The following is a 23421-nucleotide window of genomic DNA, read 5'->3' as shown; positions in this document are numbered from 1 at the left end:
TCATAAACACTTGGGCAAAAAAATCTTTTTTTCTGAATATTGGTAATGAGTGTTTAAAACTAAAGCACACGTAATCTCCGAGACACTTCCAATGCTGAGCAACTAGCAGGAAGTCCGAAAACAATAAAATAAGACCGCATATTATATAGTGATGCTGCGTGTGATTAACTTGTGATTACTCTCAATATATTTATGAGTTAAGAGCTAGTGATCTTAAATGCAGAGGACAAAAACTTGAGTCCGGCGTCTTTTGGGCTTACTCATACATGGTAGCTGGCATTAGTTTTCTATGTAATCATCTACCTGGAAACAGATGGCTTCAAATTACATGTTTACATGTCACGTGGCTAGCAGCAGGCACTCGGGCCAATGGGGGAAAAATAGAAAACGTTCTGAAAGCAGAGAAAAGCACCCAAAGTATAGAGATGGAACTAGCTTTCCCTTTAAAATATATACTTGATTGTTTTATGGGATGAAAGAAAATTGAGGGCAGATATCCCTTATACTGGCAAGATTATTTAAGCAAGATGTGAACATCTAGTTCCAGTTTTAAAAATGTAAAAGGTTGACAGCTGCTCTGACGTGAAAAAATAACAGACTATTTATCTTTGGCCTGTTAAAAGGTCCTCCAGGTGTTTTCTAGGAATCTGTTAAATTTTGATCTGTAACTATTATTTTTTAGACTACTGAAAGTTCAAATCAACAAATTTTAAACGAGGATGGAGGTAAGAAAATGATCTTGACTCACATTAGGGAAAACTGGTAGAAAAGAAAAAAAAAAGTGGTCAGGACACATCCCCCTTCAAAGTTAGAAAAACCCCAAACATCTAGAAATGCATATGTATTCTTGTATCATCTAGTCTGGTGTTGTGCAACGTGGTTTTTCTAAGCATGACGACATTGATGTGCCTTTTCAACAGCAAATACTGTGTTAGTGCTGTCAGTCGACATCAGGTTTTGCAGATGTGATTGGAGCGTGCAAATAGCGTAGAATGTCTCCAGTAGTACTTGCGAACTCTGTAGCTCTGTAATCAACAAAAATTACCTAACGTCTGTTCTGTTAAGCTAAAATTGTTTGTTACCTTGGACAAGGAGCAAAGGACTTGAGAGCAAGGACTCCTCAACCTTGTAATTCTCTAGAAGTAGCTAATCCGGTTTCCATTTGCTTTATGACGCTTTTCTGTGGGGTTTTGGATGATGATGTGAAATCTGGTTTTCAAGTGCAGGGTGTTGGGAACAAGGAAGCTCCCCAAATCTGTGACTCTGTAAGGCGGCTCTGGACGTGGAGGCGCTCNGGGGGGGGGGGGGGGGGAACCCCCTTGAAGATCGGGCTACAGATCAACTCTCTTAGAGGGTCTGTGGCTCTCCCTGACCACACGCTTTATCCCAGTTTCATTCCTGCCTTTAAGGCTTCTGTCTCTTCAAGAATGACTGGCAGAGGCAAGGCCACTGTTGATCTTGAGAGAGAACAGAAAAGATGTTGAGTTTTTCAGAACTGTTTTGGGAGCAGAGGTATCTGAGGAGGTACAATTGCAAGGTCTTTTATAGGACTAATATTCAGGGGCTAGCAAGACTGTGAGGGGAGGCTCCCCACCCCCCCACCGCCTATGTGTGTTTCAGAACAAAGAACACACAACTCCCTGAACGTTTTATTTTTTTTGATCAGAGGTGTGTTTTAATGTTTGTTTGTACTTGGCAAAACAGACACAAAAACGTCAATGAGGTAGCAGAGAATATTCAGTTCTTTCCTTTGACTGCTAAATGTATGTGCCTACCTGTTTTAGCTTCCTTAATAAATCTTCTGAACGCTACTGTGCCTGTTTGTGTTCCTTTATAGACCAGACATTATCGCTGGAAAAAAGTACATTTTAAGGTATTGTCTTGATTGTGAATACCTAATTAAAAACGATTCTTCTCCGCTCACAGGCATCAGGTAAAATTCACTCCAGGTTAGTCTGAAACTCTACTTTTTGGCTTTGCAAAATTTGCTTTCAGCTGCGAGTTGTAACTAGTCACAGGATGTCATGCGGAAGAGCCCAGTAGTTATCCTTGCATTTCTGAGGCTAGATTGTTTTCCTGACCATAGTGAACAAGTGAGTGCATCTGACAAAAGGAACTATCACCCGCGGCTCTTTCCTCTGTCACACAGTGAGCCCCCGGGGCCGGGATCCACAGATGCAGGGAGTGCACCTGAAACAGGTGTGAGAGGCCATGAGAATCACAGTTTTAATCAGATCTTAGAGGGGAGCTATAGTTTTAAAAGGATTAGAGGAACCTCCCCAAAGCTTTTTTTTTTCTTCTTTTAAAGGAAAGCTATTATCTCAATTTAGAAAGACACTTTTAAAGTAGAATGATTATAAATGTATTCACTTTTAGGGAAACTAAGATGTTGTTATCTTTATTATCAAAAGCCAAATGTTTTCAAACTGCCTTTTAAAAAAAATCCAGATAAGTTTAGAACTTGACAGTACCTTCCAATTTTCGGCTTGTTTTCTCCTCTCAGGATAAAATGGCCACATTGTATTTAAGCTATTCTGATACACAAGACTAGAGGGCTTGATATAAGAAATGTAGCAAGTTAATTCTGATTCTAAAATAATGTTACAACGTTGTTCGGCTTACTCTCTAACCTAGCCCTTCATCTGAGTATCAGAAATGCAGAAAATCCTCTAACTTCTAATAAATAGGGCTTAAAAAAACCACCACCACCAGAATTTAATGCTTTTAGGCACGTTTCAAAATCGCAATTTTGTTCCGCAAAAGAGGACTTTGCAAGGAGCTTGTCTGCGTGGCCAAATCCGACCAGGCGGTGATTCCAGAGAGGGGCAGCAACCACGTCTTGCAGGTGTTAGCAAATGAAGATATTCTTGTTTTCTGTGGTAGTTCTTTTTATTATTTTTTAGCTATTGATAACATAGCATGGCAGCAAGATTACATCAGGAATGTAATAGAATACATTTTCAGAAGCCTTCCCCTCACTACCCCNCGCCGCTACCCCCGTCTCGGCAGATATAAAAATATTGCACTACATTAAAGGTAGATTTTACAAATATAATTAGCAGCATTACTGAGCTTTTCATAATTGTGGTTCTACGGAGTTAAATACTTTTGAAACAGGAGGAGTCTTTTATGAAACCAAAATGTTGCATTATTTCTGCAGCTCTGTTCAAATGCACCAGCTTCAGCAGCATGCCTGGCTGTCACTAAAGCTCTGTGGTGTCCTCCATAAACACCAGCCACTTCCAGCCACTGGCCTTTCAGGTTCTCACCGGTAAGTTATTTTGTTTTTTGTGAGATACACGTTGGTGATTACGTTGGGCATGCTTGTTACACAACTCTTGGTAGCTTTCATAGTGAAGAGCCAAAAATTAAGTCTCCATTAAGAGCAACCTCGGGCCGCACGTAGCCCCAGTCCCCGTTCCAGGAAAAGCCTCAGACTGTTCAAGGCTAAAGCCATCCTCGGACCGCCCTCAGGTCAGCTAATCAAAAACCATTCCTGTGGTCTGACTCAAGGCTGGGAACTGTAGACAGTTATTCTGTACAAACTAGCCAATTTCTCACCTCTTGCCTGAAACCCACGTGGGCCCTTTGAACTCACCTCATAATTGGTCATTTTCAAAGGATTCTCAGTAGTCAGGATTGGGTCCCACCAAAGGTAATGGACGCCTCACAGATACTGAATGGTCAAAGCTGTTACCACGGGTGCTGCTGTACAATTGTAAGTGGTGCTTATGTGATGATGCTATACGTACAACGTGTGCACTGTAACAGCCCCGTCCCTTACCCCATAAAAACCCTGCTCGCTATTGTCTGGGGCTTCACCTTGCTGCCACGACACCAGTAGGGGGGTGAGCCCCTGCTCGAGCTTGTAATAAAGACCCTTTTGTATTTGCATCGGTGCCGGCTCCTTGGAGGTCTCTGGGACTCGCGATTTGGGCACAACGTTGGTGTGTTGGCCGGGAATCCAGGACCCCCAGGATTCCCAAACTGAAGGGTCAAACGGCCGGTAAGAACCTAATTGTCTCTGCTTGTCTGGTCTGTTTTATGTTCTGGTCCCCGGGGCAATTCGGTATCGAGAAGTGGTCAATAACGGTCAAGGCGGATGCGCTGGGGGCCAAGACAACGGGGGGGAGGGGGGTGTCTGGGAGATGTTCCAGGCCCCCGTCAGAGGGGACGGAGTGCCCCTAACTTCCGGAAGAACTCGGTAAAAGACGCAACGGATCGCTACTGTGAACCGGCGTGAGGCCGGTGTCTTATCTTTCTGTTGGCTAGCCTTCGGTGTCTGTGCGCAGCGAACTCTGTTATCTGTCTGTGTGTGTGTGTGTGTGGTTGTCGATTTTCTCTGTTGGTGTCTATTACCTTGTGACTGAGACTGACGTTATGGGACAGACTTCATCCAAACCCCTAGACTTAATGTTAGCCCATTTTGGAGAGGTTAAAAAACAAGCCCATAACCTCTCAGTGATTGTCAGGAAGGGTCCCTTTCAAACTTACTGCAGCACAGAATGGCCCACTTTCAATGTGAGATGGCCACCGGACATCATGGTTCGGGCTGATCTGGTTGATAACTCACCCCCTTGGATTAAGAGTTTCTTGCCTCCACAGAAACCTGAGGTCCTGGCGGTAGCTGGAAAGCACCCGCCCTCCCGGGCTTAGGAGCCGCCGAAAAAGGAAACTAAACCCTCTGCGCCGCTCTACCCTTTCTTACAGGGCGGAACGGAGGAAAAATTAACTTTTCCCCCTCCTTATCAACCCCCTCCATGGGACCCAGCAAGAGGGACAGGGGTGCAACCCGAACCACCAGCACACCCTGCCCCGCCAGCCCCCGCGGCCCTGGGATCGGCGGAAATGGGCCCTGCCCAAGGGACCCGAAGCCGCTGTGGAATGACACCTGAGGGACCGGACTCTACTGTCCTGCCCGAGGGCCACAGGCCCCCCTGGTGATCGGGGCAACCAGCCCCCCCATTACTGGCCCTTCACCACAAGTGATCTGTACAATCAGAGTTCTCAAAACGCTCCGTTCTCGGAGAATCCCCGCGCCCTTATTAACCCATTAGAAACTGTCCTGTTCACTCATCAGCCACCTGGGATGACTGCCAGCAATTGTTCCAGGTCCTGTTCACTACTGAGGAGCAGAAAAGAATCCAGTCAGAAGCCAGGAAATGGGTTCCTGGGCCCACTGCAGTTCCCACTACTGCCCAGGCTCGAAGTGATGCTGGGTTTCCCCGGGCACGGCCAAATCAGGACCACAACTCGGCTAAGGGTAGGGAGAGCCTCTTAGTCTACGGCCAGACGCTCCTGGCAGGTCTCCCGGCTGCGGCTCGCAAGCCCACAATGTCAGTCAGGGACCAGAGGAAAGGCCCGCAGCATTCCTTAAAAAAAAAAATAATAAAGGCATTCCGCCAGTACACCCCTACGGATCCTGAAGCTCAGACAAACCTAGCTGTGGTGGCCATGGCTTTTATCAATCAGTCTGCCCCCGACATTCAGAGAAAACTTCAGAAACTAGAATGTCTAGGGGAAAAAAAAAAGCCTCCGAGATCTAGGGGTCGTGGCAGAGAGGGTACACAGCAACAGGGAAAGTGCAGCGGACAAGCAGCTAAGAGCTGAAGAGACAAAACCAGGGTGTAGCCAAGATTCTACTCGCGGCAACTGCTGACCCGGAGGACCGGAAAAGATGCCTCAGGCAGTTGGCTTCGGAAAAGAAGGTAAGGAGAACTCCCAGCGGCTCAAAGGGCACCCCCGCCTAGGCAAAAATCAATGTGCATACTGCAAAGAAAAAGAACATTGGGCCAAAGAATGCCCCAAAGAAGAAGTCTAAAACTTCCATTCTAGTAATGGGAGATGACAGTGACTAGGGGAGACGGGGTTCGGCACCCCTCCCCAAACCCAGGGTAACCCTAAAAGTAAAAGGGACATCCATCGAGTTCCTAATGGACACTGGGCTCAACATTCTAAGGAGCGCGCAGTAGGGACGTCAGGGTGTGAGGGCCGATGGCACGGGCCCTACGCCGGCCACCCACACCCCCGCCACTCCCACGTCCCTGGAGCCATACGCCTGGCCCGGGCAAGGTCTCCGGGGCCGTCCCCGCCCAACCCGCAGCCTCCACGCGGTGCACTCACCCGTCGCTGACCACCACGCACTTGATGGCCTGCCTGAAACGCTGCTGACACCAGATGCGGGATTTAACCTTGACTCTAGCAGCTTGTTAAGCTCCTCATCGTTGCGGAGGGCTAGCTCTGAGATCTCCGCAGTAAAGCAGCGGCCCTTGATAAGGAAAAACGGCTACCAAGGAGCTGAGGAACCACCGCCCGCCGAGCACTCCCAACCAAACATGAGACTGCCCAGATCGCGGCCAAAAAATTCCTAGAAGACATCTTCATAAGGTATGGCTTTCCTCAGATGATAGGGTCAGACAACGGGCCTGCATTTGTGTCCAAAGTAAGCCAGAATTTAGCCACGGCCCTGGGGATTAATTGGAAACTACACTGTGCATACAGACCCCAGAGTTCAGAACAGATAGAAAAAAGAAATAAAACTCTAAGAGAGACCTTAAATTGACCTTGGAGACTGGCAGAGACTGGATGGCTCTCCTCCCCTTTGCACTCTATAAAGTGTGCAACTCCCCCTACCAGATGGGATTAACTCCTTTTGAAAACCTGTCTGGCCTGAATTGCATGCCCTCTATCCAAATAGAATGCATGATTATTAAACATAGGTTTGAGTTTTCAGCTTTCTATTGCAGAAAAAGACTACTTAGACCTTTTAAAAAGATGGTTTAAAAAATTCTAATGTAAACACCTCTCAATTGCTTACTAAGTCCTCAATTGGAGACTAAGGTTTCCTAAAGTTCTGCTAAGTGTACTTAAAACTAATGGAAAATAAGGAAAACAATCTTGTATATAGGAAACTGATACATAAAAAAGATATAAGAAGGGGCGCCTGGGTGGCTTAGTCGGTTAAGCGTCCGACTTTCACTTAGGTCATGATCTCGCGGTTCGGGGGTTCGAGCCCCGCATCGGGCTCTGTGCTGACAGCCGGCTCAGAGCCTGGAGCCTGTTTCAGAGTCTGTGACTCCCTCTCTCTCTCTGACCCTCCCCTGCTCATGCGGTCTCTCTCTCCTAGAAATAAATAAGATATAAGAAAGATATAAGAAATGTAAATACATTTTTATTGAGAGTAAAAGAAAGTAATTTTGTCCTAAAGAAGACTAGTTGTTTAGAGAAAAATGGTTTTGAAACAAAGTTTAAAGACAAAAATATGTAAAAGGTCCGTAAAGGGAAATCTTTGAAAAAAAAATTCTACGTGTGCTCAGGATAAACTAAAGTTGAGATAACCAGAATTTAAAAAGTACACTGGTTTATAAAGGTAAAACTCTGCTTTTCTCTCTGGTCAAAACACAAAGTTTTCTTGGACTGTAAATCTACTCTTGATAAGACAATGTAAACAAAGCTTTAGGTTTCATCTTTATCAGGTCTTTGCATAATTAAAACTTCTCAATGTTAAAGGAGCTAGGTTTTTCTACATTCGCCTTTAAGATTTTTGGTAAAAAAAAAAAAAAAGGGTCTTTTGGCCAATTAAGCCCTTTTATTTGAGATGCTAAGTTACTTAGAAAAACACTATGTACAACAGTAAACCTTAGGATGTATTGCATGGGTAAATGCTATAACTGCCCAAATATATATGCAAATCCTAAAGTTTTAATGTTTTGGTACAAGGTTATCACATAATATTCTGATTACTTAAAATATTATATGTCACAAAAATAACTGAATTTCTTTGTCAACTGCATCATACTGAACTCTCATCAAATCTTTAACAATGTCCATCTGAGATTTTGTCATTTAAATAGATTGCTTGCCTTCATGCAAGAACGTCTGGGGGTAATACAACCCATAATACTTAGGTCACAGTATCGCCACCCTAATGATTGGGACCCGACGGAAGACCCATGATTGGGCCTTCAAATACACAAGAGAAGGGGGGAATGAAGAGCCAAAAATTAAGTCTCCATTAAGAGCAACCTCGGGCCGCACGTAGCCCCAGTCCCCGTTCCAGGAAAAGCCTCAGACTGTTCAAGGCTAAAGCCATCCTCGGACCGCCCTCAGGTCAGCTAATCAAAAACCATTCCTGTGGTCTGACTCAAGGCTGGGAACTGTAGACAGTTATTCTGTACAAACTAGCCAATTTCTCACCTCTTGCCTGAAACCCACGTGGGCCCTTTGAACTCACCTCATAATTGGTCATTTTCAAAGGATTCTCAGTAGTCAGGATTGGGTCCCACCAAAGGTAAGGGACGCCTCACAGATACTGAATGGTCAAAGCTGTTACCACGGGTGCTGCTGTACAATTATAAGTGGTGCTTATGTGATGATGCTATACGTACAACGTGTGCACTGTAACAGCCCCGTCCCTTACCCCATAAAAACCCTGCTCGCTATTGTCTGGGGCTTCACCTTGCTGCCACGACACCAGTAGGGGGGTGAGCCCCTGCTCGAGCTTGTAATAAAGACCCTTTTGTGTTTGCATCGGTGCCGGCTCCTTGGAGGTCTCTGGGACTCGCGATTCAGGCACAAGAGAAGCTGGTGTATGGAGACTTCTACAGCAGGGTTCTTTTAAAATGCAAGCAAGCTTAACCAAACAAAAAATGGGATACACAGATTCTTGTCCTATAAACTTGGCCAATAAAGGGATTTCCTAATATTTTGCTTAATAAAAGACAGCAAGAATGAGAAATGGCCATTGATTTTAAAAATGGAATAACTTTTCTACCCTCAAAAGTGTTTCTGTCCTCCATGAGAGAGAGTCCTACTTTTTTTTGAATAGCTTTTTACTGTTCAGAGCACTTTTGCACTTCTGTTTTTCCCCCTCACAACGATCCTGCGAGGTAGTTAAAGTGTTGTTTGTTCCTACTTCAGAGCTGGGGAGACTGTGGCCCAGAACCCTCTCGTGCTTACACAGTGCATTAATGGCCGGTGGGAGAGTTTGAACTTAAACTCTCCTCCAGAGTCCCAGGGCTGGAGACCTGGACCCTTCCTATCACACGATGCTGTCAAAAACTGTCCCATCTGGTTTCAAAGATCATGTCAGTTTCTACCATTTATCATTAGCCTAGTATTACTTACAAAAGGAAGACAGACCTCTGAAAGGCCAGAACTTGTGTAGAAACCGACAGACGTCACGCCCTCCTGTTACAAGATGGACCAAGTATCCGAATGGATCTTTGTCATCAAAGAACTGACCCCAAGTCTCTACTGTTAATTTTTACTTATCTTCATTTAAATGGATGAAGACAGTCTGTGCTGCAGAAGCACCCAGGAGAATCACTGCTCCTTTAACCTGCAGGTCAGAGGAGCGATAAATCTATTTTGCACGATTCCTCTCCTTCACATCCTCCCGCACGAGAAGGTTTCTAAAACAAAACAACCAAACTCGGTTATCGACATGGTCATTTTAAGGACAGTCCTCCGAAACTTTATCCTGGGCATGCTTTATTTCCCACGGGAGGACGAAAGATGGAAAAAAAAAATCATAAATGTTCAGGACTTCCATTTAAAAGGAGAAAGCATCAACCTTTCAAAAGATTAGATTTCAAAATCCTACCAGTTACTGTTTTTTTAGTGATCTTGTCTTCGCTAAAAAATTCTTGCCCAACTGCCTTCTTTATTCCCTATTACATTTTGCTTTTCAATGCAACCTCTTCAAATTAAGAACTATATTCTCACTAAAACTGCACAAAAACTAGAAAAAAATTCACAAGATAGAAAGCAAGCAATATACGGGATTTTTTGTTTGTTTGTTTTTACTAAATCAGTGTAACTGACTAAAGCCGCGGCATCTGCTTTTATGTTACATTTGGCAGAAACAAAAAAACCACCCCCCAAGCCCCAAAACAACAAAAATCTCAAGCAAGTAGAGATGACAAACTTCCTAACACAAAGATTCAAAACCTGTTCCCTCAGTGATTGCCGTTGTCAATGTGGGCATGCAGCAAACTTGTTATAACCGTGATGGAAATGAAAATGGTTTCGGAATTTGGACAGCATCCTATAGAACGTGAATTCAAAAACTAAGATGAAGGGAAATCACGCAAAGGGGCATCACACATACATAAACATGAAAAGTTAGCTTACATAATTACATAATTAGAAAAAGTTAAAAATAAATTAGTAAAAATAAATTACCAGTATAAACCCAAAAAAGCATAGCTATATACGCAATCCAAAACAACCATTTTTGTGAGCTGGTCATGTTTCTGCTGGAAAACCACCACCTTTTTCACTTTTGTTCCTACACAAGCAAATGACTGTGGAGAAGCGGGCCGAAGTGCATTATCAGAGGGTTCAGAACGTGGCTTATCTGTGGTACTTTAGATGCAACTTTCCCCCAATCACTCGAGAGTTTCCGAAGGCCGGCTGTTAAACAGACTCAGACGGGCCGAACAAGTCCTCGGATATGCTGCTGAATGGCTGGGAGTCGATCAGCTGGGTGATTTCATTATCAAGATCTTCTTCTGTATCATCTGCGTACTTGCTTATTTTTTTGGAGGGCTGGTCTAAAGACAGACTTTCTAAAGATTCCAGGTCTTCAATGCCTGCTCGGTAGTGGATCATGAGAAGCGTCAGAGCCTGTAGTCTTTCACCTGACTTAGCCAGAGCAGCAGAAAGAAGTGATTTTTTCCTTGTATCGGTGGTTTCCTTCTCTTCCCTAACAAGGGAATTGTTGTGTTCCAGCTCCTGGTCAATTTCATTCTGCAGTTTATCCAGCATGAACTCCAGCTTCTGGATCCTCTCCTCCGTCGGCAAACCCCTGTACAGGTCGCGGCCGATTTCTTTGACTGCAATGAAAACGCTGTCGTCCAGACCACCCTCCTTTCGCACCAGCTTTATTCCTGTGCTGCTGCCCCGCTTCGAAGGACTGTTCGGACCACACACCTCTGTGTCGCTGCCTTCGTTGTCTGATGTGTTGGGTGTTTGTTTTGGTGAAGGCTCCACCAGATCAGTTCCTGGTTCAGAAAGGCGAGCTTTAGACACCTGGCGCAGGTTCAACAAACGAGAGCTCGTATTGATGATGTGTCTTGTCAAACCCGTGGTTTTATTGACGGACTTGCCAGCTTCCGCATCGACACGAGGAGGCAGGCCTAAGAAGGTGTCCTGTCCCTCCAGCCTGAGGTTTTTCAGGGTCCGGTCTATCCGCCTGTCGGCTGTCCCGCAGAGAGGGGTCTCAGCCAGACACTTTTCCTGGCATTTTTTATGGCAGACGTAAGCACAGAACATACACTGGGAAGCAGCTTTAGTCCACACTTTTTTCTTACAGTAATCACACCAGGTTGGGTTCTGGAACTGAGTATCCTGGAAACTATGTTTGTTTTCTGTCGGACCCACCTGCGCAATGAAATGCTCCTCCTTAGGTAGAGGAGGCACCTCTTCGACCAGATGGAGCTCTTTCTCTTTCTCTAAGGTGGTGACTGCAGGGTGGTCTGGTTCGCCTTCTTTCAAGTATTTGAAGTGAATCGTAATGTCACCAAAGCAAAATTTGTCGTTGAATCCCTTCTGCACGCTCAGATTGCGCAGTGCAGTTCTTGACACCATCGCCCTCGGTGAGGGGGCCTCCAGTCGGAACTTGGACAAATACTCCATGTTGGATGTCGCCAGGCATCCTAGGGCCACCTCTTCAAGTTTTAGGCTAACATGCCCCAGACAGATAAGACCCCCTAACTTGAAGGGATCTCTGCACCACAGGGCCACGTTTAGGTACCTGTGGCAGGCCTCAATGTCAAAGACACAGGTAGCTCTGCTTCTTGTCCACTTTCCTAGCTTATTACGGTAAGGAATTTCTGACGACTCCCACGTCTGAGGGTCATCTGAGCTGTCCTTAGGAGGGCAGGAACTCTCTGAAGGAAACTCTCTCACCACTTCCTGCTTGGCTAAGAGCTGCTTTGATGCGGCCACGTCTTCCGTGTGTTCCGTACTCTTTGCTTGCTTTTCAGCAGGTTTCTCTGCAGGAGGGGGAGGCAGCACCTTTTCTGGCTTCTCAGCAGGAACATCTGGTTCGGTCTGGTTTGGGGTGTCGGCGGAAGGCAAAGGGACTTTCATTTGTGGTCGTGGTGGCACGGGCGGTTTGAAAGTGGATCCTTGGGTGGGTTTTGACACTTGCGTCTGGTCTGCTATCTCAGAGGCTTTCGGGGCCAAGGGTTTATTTCCTTCTTTGCATGGAGGGGGTTTTGGTGGGGGCGGATGACTTCCTACAGCTAGTTTACGGTTCAAAACTGGTGATATTGTTCCAAGGGGTTTAACAGAAAGTGTTGTTGGGGTACGTTTGGGACTGTGACTTGATGGCGGCACCTCATCTTTGAGCTCAGTCTGTGCTCGGACATCACCTGCCAGGTCTTCAAATTCAGAGTCCAAATCTCTGTTGTCAGCGTCCACTGCCAGCGCGGGTGCCTCCTCCTCGTAGCTGGGGTGGCACGGGGCCGACAGGAAGGGCTCTTCCAGCTGTCCGAGGTGGTCCTGCAGCGCGGCGCCCTGGCCGACGGGCCTCTCGTAGTAGACCAGGACTCGGTCGCCGGCCTGCTTGATCAGCTTCAACACTTGCAGGGTAGACGTGATCTTCACACCTGTTGTAGGATTTTTAAAGGGAAAATATGTAAATCGCTGCAGTGAAAATCCTCTAACTCTGAACAGAACTGCTGTGAGTTCACGATTATGGAAAAGCAACATGCAGCTGTGGCGCATGATCAACTTCAGAGACCAGTGCTTGAGGTGAACTTAGCAAAAGTACTTTATCATGAATAGCGGACCCTTTCACCTCTTCTTTTCATCAACCCTACGCCAGAAAGCACATGAGGACACAAATTGCTTTAAAGTTGAACAAGCTGGTTACTATCTGCTTCAATAGTATCAGCTTAAGTTTTCATTTTATTATATTCTAACAGGTGCCACATTAGCAGTTTCAAATTCAAAAGGTAGAGAAAGACGTAGAGTAAAAAAACCTCCCTTTCACCTCTATCTTGCGACCATACTGCCCCGTCCCTGAGGCCATCAAAGCTGGTGGCTTCTGCTGTAGTCTCCTAACCCAGGGTATCTTTAAGGCTCTATTTGTTTCCTGCCCTCCTCCCGCCCTCCGCCAAACAGTACTTACTCACGCCGTCCCTGTCTGCAGGACTTAGAAAAGGTGTGAGAAGGGGTCGGTCTTTGCTTTCCAAAGGTCTTAGGGCCGCCCTACATCAGAGTAACCTCACCCCATCTAACAGCCTGACCTCAGAGTTCCTCCACCTGGATGCTCTCCTACATCCGCTGCCCAGGCAAGACCTGGTTATCACCTGGAATTTTCCACATCAAAGATCTTTCACTTGCAGTTAACCTCTGCTCACAATCTCCTATTTCCCACTTTGTACAGTCCTGTCTAAATGAATGTTCTGAGGTAATTTCCAGGCCCAATCACCCCTTCTCCGCTCTCCTAAGTCGGCTGCTCTCCCGATACCACTTGTTCTCCCTGCAGGACTAGTCTCAAGATTTCACTCGTGTCCACATCAAGATTTCGGATTCTTCTGCCCCAGCCCTGCCCTCTTCTGTGACCCGGCTTTCTGACTGCAGCTTGCTAGCCCCATCTCCCTAGTGCCACCCAGGCACACCCCTCCTGTACGGTCTTTTATTCAGGAGGTGACCTCTCCTTATTTACTGAAGAGACCAACAAGCAGCCAGGTTTTCTTGCTGCCAGTCACTTCTACTATGGCCCCAGCTGTGAGGGTGGAGTAGCCTTGCACGCCGGGCCCTCCTCCCCATCTTCTTCGGAACCGTGCTCCAGCAGCTATCCTGGCTCTCATTTCTCTTCTCTTCCTTCTCCTTTAGAACTTTCTTCAGGGCGCCTGGGTGATTCAGTTGGTTGAGCATCTGACTTCGGCTCAGGTAATGACCTCTCGGCTCATGAGTTTCAGCCCCGCATCGGGCTCTGTGCTGACAGCGCAGAGCCTGATTCCAATTCTGTGTCTCCTTCTCTCTCTGCCCCTCCCCCTACCTGTGCTCTGTCTCTCCCTCAAAAATAAACATTAAAAAAATAAAACCTTTTTCTTGGTTTTTGCAACACTGTACTAATTTGGTTCTGACCATGTCTACTTTTTTTTTTCTCCACCTGTATCTGACTCTTGTATGCAAGCATCCTCATGGTTTTGTCTGATGGTTCTCTACCTTTTCATGGTCTTCCCAGATCACATTCACCTCAGTGGTTGCTCTACCCCCTTCTTCACTCTAGTCCTACATCCCTCACTGCATCCGGAGATCGGCACCGGATGTTTCTCCGACATGACAAGTGCAGCACAGTTTAACCCCCTCTCTGACCTTCTCTTTCCACTGTCCTAACTGTAAACCAACCTGCCACCCTCACCAGGAACCCAGTTTGCACCCCCCAGACCGCTGATCCCTTAGATCCAAGCAGCTCTCCGTTCTGAGGGAGCTCCCCGCCTGCCCCGCACCGTCCAGACCCACCCGATCACAGGCTACAATGACAAGAATCCACAGCTCCTTGTTGTGACTCCTCTGACCCTCCCTGTCTTAGTACTGAACATACTGCTCCCCCATTTTCCTAAAGCTGTGGCTCAAGAATCTTCAGCATGGAAACTCATCACACTGAACCCGAAGCTTTCTAATAATGTGGCTCTTCGGGATTCACTGGGCTGCCCCTTCCCTCTAACCACAGTAAGTCCCAGCAAAACTGGTCCACCTGGTGAGCAACAGTAGGGAAAACTCCGACCTGAGCTTGTTCTCTGTGACTTAACACCTGCCCTGGTCTCTTCCCCAACCGCCGGGACCTTGGTGGAGACAACCACTGGCCCCCGCGTAATGGTTAGCCAAGTCTGGATTCCTTTCCTTTTGCTACGTTTCAAATATACACAAAAGCAGAGAAAAAGGAAAAATAAACTCCATCATTGAGCTTCAAATATAGTAAGCATCCGCTGATCTTATTTCAACTACCACCAATCCCATTACTATTTAAAAAATTATATACCCATAGAAGCAAAGAGTATAATTATAAAAAATAAGTATGTATTATACCTGCCCCTTACCTCAGTAAATATTTTGTTTTTACAAATGTTAGCTATAAATGGGTGACCTTTACATTTTCAGTCTGTATACATTTATATTACTTGGATTTATTTATTTTTGATAATAGATATTTACTATCTGTGTAACTGAAAAAAATCTTTCCCATAAAAGGACATAGAGGAAAAAAAATATATCTTATGGGTGAAACCAGAACAAGGGTATGTGTGTGGATAGAAACAAATTATACCAAATTATAGTTTTTAGCTGAGGGAGAACAAAGTGCTATGTCTCTGGGAAACAACTATGTCACAGAGGAGGTCTGTGCTACGGCTTTGCTATCCTGAGTGCCGATGACCCAGCAGTGGCATCTGGGGACTTGTTAGAATGTGGAATCCTGGGTTCCCTCCAGGCCCACTGGAGCGGAATCCATACTTCACACCACATGTGGGCGGCTGGAATACCCAAGAAGGTTGAGACGTGCTGTTTGTGGTGGGGCCCGAGGGGTCTCCATGTGAAAACACCAACTTGCTTGGCCTTCCAGGTGTGCAACTGAATGATGGTCATTATTTTACTGTCATGATGGATTTGAATCAAAGGCAGAGTTTCTTTGACGTGTAACTAAGAAACACTTGCTTTAGGAACTGATCTACCTTGTTGTTTATGATCTTAGTTGTAAGAGAATGATACATGTTTTTCAGAAGCTAAGCTGTGACCAACCATGTGTTCAAGAGATGTCCTGAGAAACCAAGAAGGGGGGGGGGGGGGAGGGGAGGGGTTTACAAAGGTCTGAAGAGGTTTGGACGTTTTCCCCATTGGTCTGCACAGTGAGTTCTACTACTTACTAATAAATGTGTACTATATACATGTATTATATATGTATTATAAAATACCCCAATAAATAATCTGCCTATCAACAGAGTTTATGTAGTGATCAATCCAACTGCTAGGAAAGCATGCAGGTGGCACATTCTTCCACCAGCAAGAGTGATTCGGGCTGTTGTCTAAGGACAGCATACTAACGAAAGGCTGGTCATGGATGGCCCATCAGGAATAATATAGAGCCATCAAAACGGGGCCACAGGATAGTTCAAGTGTGCTGTCTTGGACAAGGAATAGTAGTGTCTCTCCTGTTATATCTAGTCGTAAGTGGTGAGGGTCATAGTGCTAATACTATCAATTTTAGGCCCACAGTAGTTAAGGTGGAGGTTATACAGAAGTTACTTGTTGACCTGACCTTTCTTTCATATTCATTAAACACTAGAGGAGTAGAAGGTGGGAAAGAATGGAAAATTAGAGAAGTTTACAGATGAGTGGTCTAAAGACGAAGTATTTTGAAGATTTATACATTAGGACTAAAATGCCATATGTGCTTCCTTCAGATTAAGCTATTCTCCTTCCATTATAAAAGTAACATACTCATAGAATGAATATAGGGAAAACTCCCACATTTGCTCTCTGATTTACCTGTAAATGTAAAGTGTGTTGCATATTAATTAGCACAATTACCTCCAATAGCAATCAGTCGGTCTCCCCGCTGAAGATCTGCAAGCGCAGCAGGTGAGTTTGGGGCCACCGTCTCAATTATGACATGCCCAGCATACCCGTCAGATGACTGGACAAGACGCAGCGTAAGTCCGACGCTCTGTAAATTCCCCTTTATTAATTCAACCTTTGATAAAGAGAAAAAAATGAAAAGAGTCAGTGGGCTCATGGTAGGGGAGTGAGAAAACATTAACCCACTGTGAGCAGTGTAGCGGCTGCTGACCGTTGTACTGTGGGGACTATTTTTACAAACAAGAGAGAGAGTTACCATTATTGTGACAATATAAATTAGCACACGCGCAGACTGCACATTTGAGGTTCAAAACAATTTAACATCCTTTTATCTTCAGTGTGTCTTATGTAAGATCCATGCTCACTGTAGAAAATATGGAAATAGGCAGAAATGAAAGGGAAACCACTCCTCACGATACTATCCAGAACTGTTAGGTATGATGTACTTTCTAATGTATCTGTATGTTAACACAAGATTGAGATCCCATTGTGAATATAATTCTAAATCTTGTGCTTTTGTTTTAAATTTTTTGAGAGTAGGCTCCACACTCAATGTGGGACTCGAACTCATGACCCTGAGATCAAGAGTCATATGCTCCACCACCTGAGCCAGCCAGGCACCTCTAAATCTTGCTTTTTTGAAATATTAATGGGAAACACCTTCTNAGTCGGACGCTTAACCGACTAAGCCACCCAGGCGCCCCAAGAAGTGTCTTATTAATGAGATATCCTTTTCTAACTCATCAAGATCATTTTGTTTTCTAAGCAAATGTTACCCAATTTATCAATGTGTCCCAGATTCACATTATCTGTGAACTAAAAAGACAACACCACATGTTATCTATCCTGATTCCAATTACTGATTAAAAAAATAAAGATTGAATGCTACATCCGTCTAGATGACAAGAATTCAATCTGTGTTTATTAAATTAAATAAATTACAAATCAGTCTAATTGTATTGTCATTCAGCCCGTGTTTCTTAGTTCTGGTCTTTATGATACCTGCTGACATCCAAATACAATACTGTCTATATTGCTTCCATAAATAAACACTACTTAAAAGCTAGAAATTTAATTCTCCTACCTAATGGTGTTGGGTAATAAAAGAAACCTTGCTGGAAACTTTTTTTTTTAATGTTTATTTTTGAGAGAGTGAGTGTAAGCAGGGGAGGGGCAGAGAGGGGGGGATAGAAGATCCGAGATGGGCTCCATGCTGACAGGACAGCCCTCTGTGCGGCTTGAACTCATCAACAGCGAGTTCCTGACATGAATCAAAGTTGGACGCTTAACCAATTGAGCCGCCCAGGTGTCCCTGGAAATTGTTTTTTAATATGGATGTTACCAGATTTTATAGAGTTGCTTTTAGATTAAGGAGAACCTTAATCACATAATCCTCAAGAACCGGGAAATGCAGTCAGTCAAGTTTTTGATTATCTAAAGGTTTACAAACAAAAAACACTTCCAACAATCACCTTATAATGTTAATAGTGTTTTTCACTTAAAGCCCTTACGAGTACATTCTCTCAGATCCACAAACATAAATATATTCTTAATATACAGAGTGCCAAAGCTAAAATGTACAAGGTAAATTTTTTTCTAATATCAGAAAGTCAACAGTACCAAATGGGCAAAGAACTAAATTGTAGGAGTCTGAGAACTGTAAACTAAAAAAAACTAACACTTGGGGGCTGCCTGGGTGGCTCAGTCGGTTAAGCGTCCGACTTGGGCTCAGGTCATGATCTCACGGTTCATGGATTCGAGACCCGTGTCGGGCTCTGTGCTGACAGCTAGCTCAGAGCCTGTTTCAGATTCTGTATCTCCCTCTCTCTCTGACCTTCCCCTGTTCATGCTCTCTCAGAAATAAATAAAACATAAAAAAAAAAATTTAAAAACTAACACTTGGAATGTGTTTTTTGTGATTTATTCTTTGTTCTTAACATGGAACAGAGGTTGGGTGGATGGGGTTGAGAAGGAAAATGAGGCTAGTATAGGTTTCTGTGTCATTCAATTTATTTTCTACAAACCTTTGCTTTTCTTATTTCAAACGATCCTCGATGTAAACATCCCAGATGGAAAGTAGTAAGATTTTCAGGAGGAATAATAATAGCGGATACTACATTACTGCCTGACCCCCTTTTTACTACTGATTAGTAGTAAATACTACCGATTTCATATTTACACAGGGAACCAAACTTAAGTCACTATTTCTTTTGCCTCTTTTCTTGATAAAATTGTTTTGTTTTCTTCTAAGCTCACTACTGCTGACCTATCTAGTTCAGGGATTATAGCTATAGCCTTCTCTGAAGCAGAAACCTGAAAATTTAATTATGTTCCGACAGAAGTTTTACGAAGGATAAAAACACCTATTAAAAACCTGACAAAACATTTAAAAATGAATATTATGAAAACACTTTTCATATAAAATTCATGATAAAGGTTTACAAGACTACCCAAATGATACCATGACTTCTGGAACAAAACTGACCTGTCCATTGGGATGAAATTACATTTAAACAAGAACAGCCAGAAATCTAGAATTTCCCCCGTACGTATGTATATATATTTTAAGATTACATACATCACTACTGGATATACCATGTCCTAGAAAACATATGCCAAATACAATTCTTTATGTGATGAGGTGAAAATAAGCAGAAATCCTAAATATTGGTTCTGTATCTGGTGGGGCACGTGGCATGCACTCCCTGAAATATGTTACCTCATTACCTGAGAGGCTCTGGTTTTTATCATGGAAAACTTAAAATACAAAAACACAGAATAGGTACAATGAACCCCATGGCAGGTTATAGAACATGGTCACCTATTACTACTATGCTCGTATGTACGTCCCTCTGCAATTATTCCCTTAGCAAACCTGCCATTAGAGGTGTAACTTATTTTTCCACCCTTCTTTCAGCAACCACTATAACCAGAAAAAATAAGCAAAGATGATCTGAACATTCTCATCCCAGAAATGAACATTATACCTAGTAATGACAAATACACACTCAAGTGGACACAGTAAATTCACCAGGACATGCAAGGTAGTAAAACAAGTGTCAATAAGTTTTAAAGACTGAAATTCAAGGTATGTTCAATCAACTAACAATAAGGTCATCAGAAAAACCCCAAATATTTGGAAAGTAAAACAACATGTTTCTAAATAATTCATGGTCAAAAAAGAAATGAGAAGAAAAATGTAAAAACACTCAATGAATGATGAAAACACAACCTATCAAAGTCTGTAGGATGCAACTAAAGCTGTGTTTACCAGGAACTGACAGCTTTCACTACTTACATTAGGGAGAAAAATTCCAAAATTAGTGATCTTAGTTCCTAACCTTAAATCTGAAATCTCAAAACAGAAGAATGAAGAGTAGAAATCAATGAAATAGAAAAATAACAGAAAACTCTATCATGAAAGTTGAATAATGAAATAGTCAATAAAACTGATCTAGGCTAGCCTCATGAAGAAGAAAAAAGAAAAAAAAACACAGATTACCAAAATAAGAATCAAAATAAGAGAGACTATCACTATAAAATCTACAGACATTAAAAAAGAATTAGGCCATATTATGGACAATTTTATGCCAATACATTTGATGACCCACAGATGCACTAGAAAGATTTCCTCAAAAGATACAAATGACAAAACCCTCAGTAGATAGAAATTTTGAATACCTCCATCTCATTTAACTGTATCAAATACATAAACCTCCCCCAACCCCTACACCCAGAACAAACTCCAGGTCTAGACTCCTTCACTGGTGAATTCTCAAGAAAGAAATAGCAATCTTACCCAGAATCTTTTAGAAACAGAGAAGGAGGCAACACTTCCCAAATCATGTTAAGGCCAATGAATCCCCTAATCCCCAAACCCAGACAAACACAAAACATGAAAGCAGAACTACAGACTAATATTTCTAATGTTCAAACATAGATGTAAAATTTTCTAAAATTTTTTTAGAGAATTCAGTCCAACAATTTAAAGGATAATAATCAGAACCAAATGGAGTTGATTTCCAGGAACTTATTAAGGTCGATTTAAACAGCCAGGAATCAACCAATATAATTTACCATGTTAAGAAAACAAAAGGAGAAAAACATATTAAGTAATTCAATAGCTGCAAAAAAAAAAAAAAAGAAAGAAAAAAAGAGATGAAAAGAAAGAAGAAAAAACCCCAATATCCACTCATGATAAAAGCCCTGAACAAACCAGAAATACAAAGGAACTCTTAAACCTGTTGTGGACATCTACAAAAATCTACAAGTAACATAATACCCAAGGTTTTCTACCTAAGATCAGGAACAAAGGTTTTCTGCTCTTACCATTTCAATTCAGTATTAAACTGGTGGGTATAGGCATAAAGATTGGAAAGAAGAGAAAAATGGTCTTTATTTGCAGATAACATGATCTTATACATGAGTAATCCCAAGATATCAACAAAACTATTAAGACTAGTAAGTGAAATTAGGTCACAGACTACAGTGTCAATATAGAAAACACAAATGAGTGTCTATTAGCAAGAAAAAATTAGAAAATAAAAAAGCCAAATTTATTTACAATAACATAAAAAACATTTAGAGTTAAATTAAATGAAAGGTGTACAGGACCCATATGCTAAAAACTATAAGACATTGCAAAGGAGAATTAAAGAAGACCAAAATAAATAAAGATACCACATTCACAAACTGGAAAAATCACTACTGTTAAGATGCCAATTCTTCCCGAATTTATCTACAGATTCAAATGGAAATCCCTACAGGCCTTTGGGGAGGCAAAGTCAAAGAGACGTAAAGGACCTAGAATAACCAAGCCCATCCTTAAACAGAACAAGGATGTAGGATTTACACTCTCTGATTCGAAGGCTTACTACATACAGCACACACGACACAGATAAATCTCAAAGGCGTGGAGTGAAAGGAGTCAAACCCAAAAAACCATATGCTCTATGATTCAATTTGTATGAAATTCTAGGAAAGGCAGAAGTATAGTGACAGAAAACAGATCAGTACTTGTCAAAGACTAGGGGCTTGGTGACTGCAGATTGAGGGCATATAGCAGCACAAATAAAAATTTCAAGGAGATGGGAATATTCTTTATCTTGATTAGGATGAAGGTTACATGACTATATACAATTACCAAAATTCACCAACTGTACACCTAGTGAATTTACTGCGTTTAAAGTCTACCTTAATAAAGCTATTAAAAATAAAGCAAAAACAAAACACCCAATATCCCATTTTTGTCCTAAGATACTTCTGTCTTCTTAAAGATATTATTAGATTACTGATAATTCATTCGGATGGCCCTTAGTCTTCCAATTTACTTAATTTAATAGAAACAACTTGGGATGAATTTAGATGGTCCTAAAGTCAGGCAGGGAGGAGGGCAACATTTAGATAGTTTTTCCACTTAACTTCTGTCAATCGAATGCATACTGACTCTTAAGTACAGATTGCTGGAAATACTACATTGTAGATACAGAATTAAACCAGACATAAATACAAGAAGAACAAAATGTGCCTGGGAAAAAAAAGACACAGCACTTAAAACTAAAATTTGGGTTATATTTTTATGTACTATAAAAAAAGAGTATGAATAAACTTTTAATTTTTATCATATACACGCATATGGTGAAAAAAATCAAATACACAAAATAACTTATACCAAAATGCACCAGTCCTCTCTTTGCAAGCCCCTCACTCCCCCACCACAGCAACCATTCCAACTCTTTCAGTTGTTTAGGGATTACCTTTTTCTCTCTAGACAATGCATCATTATCTCCTAATGTGTCAAATTCTAGACAATCCACTGACTTCCCACTAAAACAGACAAGGATGAACCCCCTTAATCCTTTCCCCAAATTTTAGGAGGGTAACACATTCTTAGTTCCTCTACATAAATTCTTTATAATTTTAATCAGTACACTTATACTTCTGTTTATTTCATCTTTCTTGATATTAGCACTTCTTTCTCTTCACCTCTCCTCTTTACACCTTCTACCTTCTAAAACTCTACCATCAAAGTTGATAACTATTAGTTTTCTAACTGTAATTAAGCTATCAAGTTTGACTGTAAAAGCTAAAAATTAGTATTTACAATTATAATATAAATATTTATCATAAAGCTGAGCATTATCACATGTTCTGTCTTGTACAACCTTTTGTTTTACATGGGAGTTTTTTAAATGTAGAATTTATGTTAAGTATGGCTTCTATGATTCCCTCTTAAATTCATCCATCTGTTTACATATTATTTAATGCCCAGTTGACAGTTTTTTTTCTTTTAAGATTTTTTTTAATGTTTGTTTATTTTTGAGAGAGAGAGAGAAAGGGAGGGAGGGACGGACGAGTGGGGAAGGGGCAGAAAGAGGAGATGCAGAATCTGAAGCAGCCTCCAGGCTTTGAGCCGTCTGCACAGTCTGACTTGGGGCTCAAACTCATGGACCATGAGATCATGACCTGAGCGGAAGTCTGATGCTTAACTGATTGAGCCAGCCAGGCTCCCTGAAGGGAAGTTTTTCTTTACCTCCACCATTTACCTCCTGCCAAAAAGAAGCCAATTAATAAATGCAAAAGGAATAAGATTAGAGATATCACCTTCTTGCAACTGCCCCGCCCCCCAAAAAGGTAGAGGGATTATTTAGATTAAAAGAAAAAAAAAAAAACATAGAGACTAAAGAGATGTAGCAACCCAATGTTATGTATGAATCTTGATCTGATATCAGTTTAAGAATAAAAACAAGGCTACAAAAATATTTATGGGACACTAGGGGCATTTTAATATAGACGGAATATTAGGTTAACTTAGGGAATTAATTT

The 23421-nt window shown here is 42.6% G+C and overlaps 1 protein-coding gene across 1 annotated transcript in view; it reads right to left on the bottom strand.

The window, feature by feature from the left end:
- Positions 1-7540: 7540 nt before the first annotated feature.
- Positions 7541-23421, bottom strand: part of PDZD8 (PDZ domain containing 8) — a 90649-nt gene continuing 74768 nt past the window's right edge. Inside the window, exons 5-6 of the mRNA XM_077779522.1 lie at positions 16549-16711; positions 7541-12617 (exon numbers count right to left, since the gene is read on the bottom strand). Coding sequence (XP_077635648.1) covers positions 10420-12617; positions 16549-16711 — 2361 coding nt within the window. The 3' untranslated portion in view covers positions 7541-10419. The remainder of the gene's footprint in view (positions 12618-16548; positions 16712-23421) is intronic.

The sequence above is a fragment of the Crocuta crocuta genome, unplaced genomic scaffold, assembly GCF_008692635.1.
Source record: "Crocuta crocuta isolate KB4526 unplaced genomic scaffold, BGI_CrCroc_1.0 scaffold138, whole genome shotgun sequence".
Classification (NCBI taxonomy): domain Eukaryota; kingdom Metazoa; phylum Chordata; class Mammalia; order Carnivora; family Hyaenidae; genus Crocuta; species Crocuta crocuta.
This window is presented reverse-complemented; position numbering and strand designations above follow the sequence as displayed.